General features: G+C 36.8%; 1 protein-coding gene across 1 annotated transcript; it reads left to right on the top strand.

Moving 5' to 3' along the window:
* The first annotated feature begins 6,341 nt into the window (after positions 1-6,341).
* On the top strand, positions 6,342-8,212 carry LOC140518256 (olfactory receptor 1J4-like). Its single transcript, XM_072630233.1, has 2 exons — positions 6,342-6,349; positions 7,267-8,212. The coding sequence occupies exons 1-2, from the start codon at positions 6,342-6,344 to the stop codon at positions 8,210-8,212; spliced, it is 954 nt and encodes a 317-aa protein (XP_072486334.1).
* Positions 8,213-10,538: the final 2,326 nt, after the last annotated feature.

Below are 10,538 nucleotides of genomic sequence, written 5' to 3'. Positions count from 1 at the left end.
AGCAATATTAAAAGTATGTAAACTAGTAAAGACTTAGTTACTCTAATCAAGACAAAGATCCAAGACAATTGCAAAAATCCCATGATGAAAAATGCTATCCACCTCCAGAGACAAAACTGATAAACTTTGAACACACATTGAAGCATATTTTTCTTCCTTTATTTTTATTGTTTTATTTTGTTTCTGTTGAAAACATGGCAAATATGGAAATATGTTTTGTATGATTTTGTGTGTATGATCTATGTCAAATTTCTTGGCTTCTTGAAGGGGGAGAGATGTAATAGAAGAGAAAGAATTTAGAATTATAAATTTTAAAAAATGATTGTTAAAATTTTTTACATAAAATTCAGAAGTGTTTAATAAAACAAATAAAAATGACTTTAAAAATATAATGATTTAGGAAAATTGCAGTTATGAAGAAATAAATGATGATATTGAACAGGAGTTTTAACATTTGATGGAAATAGCATATTTTATGTGGTATATATTTTCATAAAATCATAAAAGATTAGAGTGGGGAGGTATCTGAGAAGTCATTTTTGTTAACTGCCTCATTTCATAGATAAGGGAACTAGAACTCAAGAGGTTCAAGTAATTTTTCATAGATACCTAGGTGGTGAGAGGCAAAGCTGAGAGTCCAACCCATGTCCAATGTGCTTTCTGGTACATGAGACTGCATATGAATTTATAGTCTTAATAAGTCTATGGTTTTATAGTATATTCTTATTAGAACAGTCCAATGAGCAGTAGCTTTGTAGCCAGAAGACTTTGTGTTGCATTGTTGTAAACTGTACGAGCATGACTCACACGCAGCCAAATCTTATACCTTCAGTTCCAATGTATTCTTCCCAATAGCACAGAGCCTGCAAGCAATTTACATATGAGCATTCTTAGATCTCTGTTTATTTTTTATAGATTTACACATTCTGTATCATATTATTATTATTGACACCTTCACCCATATAGTAGACTATGATCTCTACAAGGTCAGGAACTGTTCAGGTAGGAGTTGGAAAAGATGACCTTTAAGGTTTCATAAAAAATTCAAGAGTCTGGAATTCTAGAATTAATGTTAAAAGTTGTTGCCTTTCATGCACAAGTGTTCTTGTATGGCTTTGAGTCATGGAACATTGCAGTGCTCCAAAGAATTAAACATTAGGATTATCTAGAATTCATTTGAAATGTTCATAGTGGATAAGAGAATGCTGAAACATGTGACAAATAAAGATCTTTAAAGAACTGGAGCAAATATGAACAGGGAAATTTATGAGCAAAAAAAGAGAAAAGTTTGGCCATAGAGGAGGAATAATGCATGACAAATTGGCAGACCGAGTAGTCTGTGGTTATGTCTGAAGAAAAGAAGGATGGAACATAGCATTTTTGGTGGAATCTAGATACAAAATTATGGACATACAGGGAAAAAATCTCCAAGGATGGTTGAGAAGGGTTAGAAGAGTTGTCCTCTGCATAAGCAAAAGGAAACATCCAGAACCACCAAGGGGATCATCTTTGCAATTGAATATTCTCAAAGTATAGTCTAAAGCCTTGCATATAATAACTGCTGAATACATGCCCTCACTGAATGAATGGACAACATGACCTTAAGAAGGTCACTTTCACTTTCTGAGCTGCTGTTCGTAATGATATAGTGAACAGAATACTTCTCTATATTCTGTATTACAAATGAACTCCATCTCTAAAACAGGGTGGAGGAAATGTTTTACCTAATGTACAGACCACTTTTGATGAAAGAGTGTCTACAAACTCCAAAGTGCTAAAACACTGCCAGCTTTTTAAAAACATATTTTTTCTTTAACTCAGTGAATTTTTCTTTCACTTATTAGCTGTCTATTCTGTGCCAAAGCATTGTGCTAGGCACTGGGGATACAGATGTAAGTGAAACAATCTTTCCTCTCACAGGGTTTACTTTATGTGTTTCCTTCATTTCTTACAAAGATGTTTCAACCTCTTAAAATATCAAAACTATGATGAAGATGAGGAGGATTACTATCAAAATCTGAATAATCCAACTTTTGGTTGATTATGGTTGTATAAGAGACTGGGCCAGTACTAGTGACATTAGTGAATGAGACCTGCAGCAGAAGCAGCTTTGAGCTGGAGAATAAGAAGCTGATGATTATTTTACACAGACCCAGGAGAGTGAGGATGGACATCCCAAAGGAATTTTTCCCAAGGGCTGACAGCATTGCCTTTTCCAATCTCTGGCAATAACATTCTTTTTCCCCTAACACCAGTGTATCTATTTTATAGGGACACTATGGGGGAATCAGGCAATTACTCCATGTTTATTGCTGACCAGCATCGTGGGAGGATTGTCTCCCACCTCCTCATTCCTCCTTTGACTGATAAAGCAGGAGCCCAAAGCTCCTGCTTGGGGTGAAGAGATGGTGAAGAGGAATGAAGCAGATCTTCCCAACAAATATCATGCTTCCTCCATCTCCCCATCCCCTATGAGCTGTCCAGAATTTGGGCTGAAGATTTGGGTTCTGCTTCTCCTTCCAGACTCCCATGTATCCTGGTGAGAAGCTCTATACTCTGGAGCTGAGAGTATCTGAATTTATCCCATGAAGGAACAGGTCTGATAGTTTTGCAAAACCTTACTCAAATCATGTGTGTTTATGTAGATTGTGTATGTGTTTGTGTGTGTATGTGTGTGTGTGAGAGAGAGAGACAGACAGAGAGACAGAGAGACAGACTAACAGAGGCAGAGAAAGAGACAGCGACAGAGACTGAGAGAGAGAAGCAGATAGAGACAGAGAGACAAATAAATGGGTTCATGTTATTCTGCTTCCTCACATCTAACAAAGCATAATTCTTATTAATAGCTAACATTTTATAGCACTTTTTGTTTGCAAAGTGCTTTATAAACAGTATCTCATTTGATCCCTTCAGTAACATTGAGAGGTAGGTGATATGGTTCTTACTTTTCAGATGTGCAATCTGAGAGTGAAAAATTGTAAAGTGACTTGCACAGTGTCACACAGCTAGCAAGTGTCTGAGTTTGAACTCATGTCTTCTGAATCCAGTTCCAGGAATCTATCCAGTGAGCCCTTTAAATTTTCCAACACAGATTCCCAATTTATTTGAATCACCATGAGAGACCAAACACTATTAGGACATGGGATATGAAAGACATAAATGATTTTTAAATCAATCATGAAACATTTATTAAGTGCTTACTTTCTGTCAAGCACGAGGCTGGTGTTATAAAAAGGGGCAAAAGATAGCTCTTCCCCTCAAGTAGCTCACAATCTAGTGGAGAAAACAGAATGCCAATGAACATATACAAATTATTATACGGGAAAAATAGAAAATAATTTAACAGAAGAAAAGCACAAAAAATAAGAATAGTTGGGAAAGACTTCCTATGAAAGATAGGATTTTAGTTGGGACTTAAAGCAAATGAAAAAATTCAGTGGGCAGAGATGAAGTAGTGCATTCCAAACATGACAGAGATCCAAAGAGAAGTCCTGGAGCTGAGAGCTGCAGTACGTTGTCTCTGGAGCAACCAGGAGGTCAGTTTCACCAGGACTGAAGAGCATGGTAACATGTCAGAAGACCAGGGATGGAGAATGCGGATAGGTTGTAAAGAGCTTTGACTATCAAACAGAGCATTTTGTATAGTTTAGTGAGTGAGTGTGTGTGTGTGTGTGTGTGTGTGTGTGTGTGTGTGTGTGTGTGTGTGTGTGTGTGTGTAGGAGTTAAGGGGGTTGGGTGACAAGATCAGATATGAACTTTAGACAAATCACTTTGGTGAACAAAGGACAGAGAAGGTAGAATTTTAATCAGGTCTGAACATGTCTCTCAACTGTACATGTAAATATAATGTAAAAGGTTCCTAATTGACTTTGAAAGAAAATATAAGAAAACATTTTCTGTTCAGCAGCAAAACTTGCTCCACACTGGGGTTTCTTTCCTAAGGGCATTCTCCAGATTTTCAATGGAGCATCAAATACTGAAGGGAATCCTATAGGTATGGTCTGACCAGGGCAGAGACCAACAGGGCTATTTCTTCCCTTGCTCTGGATGTTGCTTCTCTTAATGTAGCTCAACCATCTTACCATTTCTATATTGGCTACTATAACACACTTTTCACTCACTTTGACTTTGCAATCCACCAAGTCTCCTAGATATTTTTATCACACAACCCATTGCCTAGCCATCCCTTCTTTCTCTTGAACTGGTAGACCTCATTTTTGAGATCAAGTGGAGTAGTTTGCATTTATTTCTATCAAATTGCAATGTTTTGGATTTGGCCTATGTTTCTAACCTTTCTTCTGATGTTTTTGAATACTAACTCATTCAGCATTCCAGTTCTCCCTCCTAGATTTGTCATCTGCAAAATTCAAAACTTTTTTATTTATTACTTAGTCTAATTCACTCATAAAATGCTACAATACATTAGAATCCTTGTGTCAAAGAATGTTAGACTCATATAGTCAAAGAAACATAGAATCATGTAATCTCAGCTTAGCAGAATCTCAGAGCTAGCCTCAGTGCTGAAAGAAACCTCAGAATTAATTTAGCCCAAACTGTCCCTCAGTATGAAAATCAATTATATAGCATCCTTGGCAAGTGGTCCTTTAGCCTCTGTTTGAACACTCCAAATGGAGAGAGTGCTCACTCCTCCCTTACACAGTCTATCTCCCCTTCAATCCCTCTGATTTTGGGGAAACTGTTATGTTGCACTGAGTGTTTCCTGAATTTCTGATGAAAGCTGATAGTCCACTTCTTTGGCATGTTCTAGAGGACATAACTTTTAGGTATGAGTTCTACCAGAAGATCTATGAGGTCCCTTTATTCCCTTAAATTCTGTGATTCATTGACTCTGTCACATCCTCTTATCTACATAAGTTTGTTCAAGTAGTTATGACATTGAGGAAAGTTATCTTGGGGAAGAGAACAGTGGGTGGACCATAATTGTTTCCTTCAAATATGTTTAAGGCTGTTATGTTCAAGTATTTTATTAGAACTAAAGGATCCATAATTAAGGAGGCTGACTGCATAAGCAGTGAGTTGGTAGTCCCTGGAGATATTGAGGGTCCAAATGAATTCTGTTTGAAAGTTATATTGAGAAGTTTCATAATTCCATTTTGGGTTGGAAAGGATGACTTTTTGGTTCCCTTCTGATGTTTATTTTGCACACACACACACACACAAATACATACATATATTATGTATATGTATATATGTATAGACAGATGTTTCATATATAATATATAAATATATACATATATAAACACATATTTTTAAATATGTGTAATACACACATATATAATATAAATATGTATAATATATATAAATTCAATGAGTGTATTTAAATACATACATATATACATTATTATATACAGAGAAAGAAGATGGGTGAATGTGTGCACAAGTCATATTTGTGTGTTTGAAGTGTGATCATTCAACAAATAGTCCATATATACACATGCTATTGATCCCTATTTTGACAAGAAGAAAATCTTTATGCGCGAATAATGTCAATAATAAGTTGTAGTCTTTTTATGTATTTCCGTGCTATCACAAAGGACAGAAGTAAGGAAGTTCAGTTAATCTTTGGCTCTGACATTCACATTAGAGTCATTTGGAGATATGCATCATTGATGATCTGTCAGTATAACAGAAATAATCAGTAGAGCACCCATATCCAGGCTGGCTAGGGGAAGAGTGCCCTGCCTTTGTCACATCTGAATCTTGGTCAGATGGCTTAGTACCACCAGTAATTACATTTAGTCATCACAGGGCCCACATATGAAGTCTTCTCAGTTTGACAGGGCCTATGAGTGCTTGTGATGCATTGCATAGCCCAGCAATCCAGGGGCACTTCCACACAATAATGAGCTACTGTGGGGGAACTTTAGATGAAGTATAAGACACAAAACAAAATAAATATAATTGATCACAGAATCAATTTGATGCCAAGGTTCATATACAGGCACCTCTCCTTAGATTTTCTTCTTGTCAAAATAGGTATCAATAGCACATGTATATATGGATTATTTGTTTTAGTATCATTTTCTAAACTATGAAATGAAGAGTATGTACTCAATAATCTCAGAGGTCTCTTCCATCTCTATATATAGTATGAAGATATGTAGGACTGTATGTTATCTATAAGGAACGGTACTTTGGAGAGGGGAATAAGGTGTTTGAGAAATCCTCCTCTCTCCCTATAGACTCTGAATGGAGAATTCGTGTGATATCCACCCAGCGACAGTCATAGCAGCACAATTTTTGTCTCTGAATAAGAGGGAAACTTGTTGAACAATGACTGTACTGGTAGATGTATTAGCAAGCATGCTAGCAAACCCAGCATGAACTGGTAGCACAGGTTTGTTGATCTGGTTTGCTAAAGGAAAGAAACTTTTAAAGGGTCAACAATCTTACTTTTATTAGAAAACAGTAAATACAAGCAGGTAAATTAGCACATAGATTCAAGAGATAGGGTTCTTAGTGTCTGAACAAAGTAATGCAACCACCTACATACACCACTAAAATGGGAGAGATGGGAGAGCACAAAACTTTGAGTAGTCTAGGGCCTCTTAACAAATGGCTACTTAGAGTCCCTTCTAGGGAATCAAAAGTTCCTTCTCATAAGCAAACCTCCCAAAGTTAAGCGCAAACCTCCCAGGATATATGACAAGGTCTCATTTCTAGATTGACTCAGAGTCAGAAGATAGAAAACCTACATGACTCAGCATAGCTGTTAGCCATCAGAGTTCAAAGGAGATCAGTCCTTTAGATGTTTCCTGGGAGCCTGGGAAACTGAACTACAAAAGAAAACAACACAAATCCTATTTTCTTTCTCTAAAGGTAGATTACAAAGGCAGTATTTTGTAATAGGATGAATAGAGTCCATGGATTCCATGGTGTAACATTATATGATGTAAAGTCACTTCTAATTCAAACAGCACATGTTTTATTTTATAACATTGTAGATTATGATTTTATCCAAATAGAATATTGTTCTGGCTATACTCCAAGGTACTTTCCATCTTTAGCATTTTATGTACTAGTGCTACCATTGTCACTTCTAAAGCTCCTTTTTGTTCTAACACTTTGTGTTCTAAGGTCCTTTATAACACTAACATTTTAGACTCTGTATTCTAAATCTTATCTAAATATTTGTGTCTTTATGATGGATGTGTATGAAGTCTAGCATATTCAGTACACTAGGATATTTGTGACCCAGTGGTATTTATTTCTGATTCTTTTTTCTTCCAGCAGTTACTAAAACAGCATGGAAAGGGACAATGAGACAAATGTCTCTGAATTCCTCCTCCTAGGACTTCCCATCAGACCACAGCAACAGGGGTTATTCTATGTCCTATTCCTGAGTATGTATCTCACCACACTGTTTGGGAACCTGCTTATCATCTTGCTGATTAGATTAGACCCTCACCTACATACCCCTATGTATTTCTTCCTTAGTCACTTGGCCTTTACTGATCTCTGTGTCTCATCAGTGACTACCCCAAAAATGCTGGTAAATATGCAGACAGGAAGCCAGACCATTTCCTACAATGGCTGCATTTCACAGATGTATTTCTTCATATTCTTTGCTGATCTTGACAACTTGTTGCTCACTGCAATGGCTTATGATCTCTATGTTGCCATCTGCCACCCTCTCCACTATACCACTCTCATGAGCAAGGAACTATGTATCCTACTGGTGGTTGGGTCCTGGACAGTCAACTTTGCCTCCTCCTTGATCCACACCATTCCTCTGGTCCGACTCTCCTTCTGTGCAGACAACACCATAGCCCATTACTTCTGTGATGTGGGTGCTTTGCTCAAGCTATCCTGCTCAGATATCTCCCTTAATGAACTACTGATATTCACTGTTGGAGTAGCAATAATTATAGTGCCATTTACATGTGTCCTTGTCTCTTACATCCGTATTCTTGCCACTATCTTGAAAATGTCTTCTACCAAGGGGATCTGTAAAGCCTTATCAACCTGTGGTTCCCACCTCTCTGTGGTGTCATTATATTATGGGACAATCATTTGCCAGTACTTTTTCCCTTCCTCCAGCAACTCTAATATCAAAGACATCATTTTCTCTATGATGTATACGGTGGTGACTCCCATGCTGAACCCCTTCATCTACAGTCTGAGAAACAGAGATATTAGTGGGGCTTTGAAGAAAGTCCTTAGTAGAGGAATGTTCTCTTTTCCTTTGTAACCAGACTCATGAATTAATTTTACTCAGTACATGGAATTATAATTTTGTCTACTCATTCTACAATTCATAAAAATATGCATAACTTAAGCTTATTTTTCCACATTTCTACCTAAATCCTACATAGAAAATTCATCACACATCATGAAGGAATTTTGGCTATGACAAAGGCTGGAATTGGTGGAGCTCTTGAGTGGTAGACAGATCACTCACACGAATTGAAAGAAAAACTCAATTGGTTCACAAGCCACTGTTTATGGAGTTTATGGTGTTTTCTTGATGGAAACAGAAATTCTTTAGAGATGAGGAAACTTTATTTTTGAATAGCTCACATAGTTTTCCCAAGGTTATTTTAATTTACAGAACATTTTTAGCATCCCTTATGTCTAAGACACTGTTAGGTACTAGGAATACAAGGAAAAAATACAAAACAGTCATTTGTCCTCAAGGACAATACATTCTTTATATAGGAAGTGCCAGGTCTCCTGAAATGAAATTGATGCCTCTTCCCAAAAGCTTGCATTGATGTTCAGGTAATAGTGTTTTAATCCAGAAATAATGGAAGAGCCTTTTACAGGAGAGAGATGGCATAATATAGGGGAAAGAGCAATACACATGGAGGTAGTACACTGTAGTTAGATGTGAGTTCTTCCAACTATCAATGATCTATCTGACCTTGAACAAATGGTTTAATCAGCTGAGTCCTCAATGTCCGTTTTTGTAAAATGAAACAGTTGGAATGGATGACTTGTAAGGTTCCTTTTTGCTTTAATTGCATGATACTGTTAATAGTGTGTTTTCTACTTTGGTTGTATACAGCCCATACAATGTCTTAGCTCATACAGTGCAGCACAAGGACAGTGAGAACCAGATTACAGCAGCACAAATAACTTTTACTGCTTGTGGATACATTCACATTTCCAGTAGCAGGGGGAGGTGCTTCTAGGAATTTATGCAATCTAGGGAATCAGCTATATGTCTTATCACAGTTAAGCCCTAGGAGGAGGAATTCAGACAAATTTTTCTCATTGTCTCTTTCCATGCTGATTTACCAACTGCTGGAAGAAAAAAGAATCAGAAATAAATAAGAACCCTCTTGGTTCAAGACAGAAACATGGTCTGGTTCTAGACAATGTTGATAATTCCATGAGTGTTGAGATGTGAGGGAAATGACACCCATGATTATTCACACAATTATTATGATCATTGCTGGAAACCAATAGAGTGACTTTTGTTTCCATCTGGTTTTCTGTTTTAAAACCTCCACAATTCTCTCATGACCTCAAATGAGGGAGTTACTAAGAAATAGCCTGGTATTAGGACATAGAAATAGAGAGTGTAACATGGAAATTGTAAAAGATAACTCTAGAACCAGACCTCAGTAAGACTGGGAGCTGAGTGAAGACTATCAGTGGTACCACCTACTTGCTCTCTTCCTTGGTGGTGGCCATTGAGGTCATGGTTAAAATTGAGTGAAGCACACTGACACAATCTTTTGACTATGTTCTGGATCAGTCCCCTTTCTATTCAATTACAGACCTAGTCCAATTTCTGTGAGAAATCTTTCTTCAATTAGGGGAATTGTGAGGAAACTTTATTGCATTGTTTGAACCTAGTTCTGAGTGTCTGGGATGTTGAGACACCTCTGCCAAAGGATGTAGGCTATACTTATCATAAATGTAGTCAGATCAGAGGACTGATGCAAGAAGTTTTCTCACAGTGATACATCTCAAGTAACCAATGCATCTTAACTTGAAATGGGTCCCATATTGGTCAATCTGCTATTGTTTCCATGTTCCTTTGACTGAATATAGACATTTGGGGAGACAAGAGATCTCTTTTTCTGATTTCAGAAAATTTAACCTATTGATCCTTCACCTTTCAACATGCAAGGCCCCCAATCTTTCCTCTAATTAGAAATGAAGTTACCTAATTTTACTTCATATTTTTATTTTGTTTATTGTAAAATTTTGATACATAAAAACAATCTCTTTCTTTATTGATGGTCCAGTGTCAACCTCAGGATGCCTGATACCTATTGGTTACACAATTGACTACACTTCTTAATAAATCTATATACTTAACGTGAACATTTGATTCCTCATTTATTTCAGATTTCACACATGACACTCTTGCCTTTACACCTTTTCCAACCCTCATATAATTTTAACCATCCTGACTTTGTTATTGCATCTACCACCATAGCCTGAGCTATATATCCATAAATACAACACTCTAAATGAGATGAATGATTATTTAAAAAGATATAAATTGCCCAGATTAACAGAAGAGGAAGTTGAATACTTAAATAACCCCAACTCAGAAAAAG

This window comes from Notamacropus eugenii, chromosome 1 (assembly GCF_028372415.1).
Source record: "Notamacropus eugenii isolate mMacEug1 chromosome 1, mMacEug1.pri_v2, whole genome shotgun sequence".
Taxonomy (NCBI): Eukaryota; Metazoa; Chordata; class Mammalia; order Diprotodontia; family Macropodidae; genus Notamacropus; species Notamacropus eugenii.
This window is presented reverse-complemented; position numbering and strand designations above follow the sequence as displayed.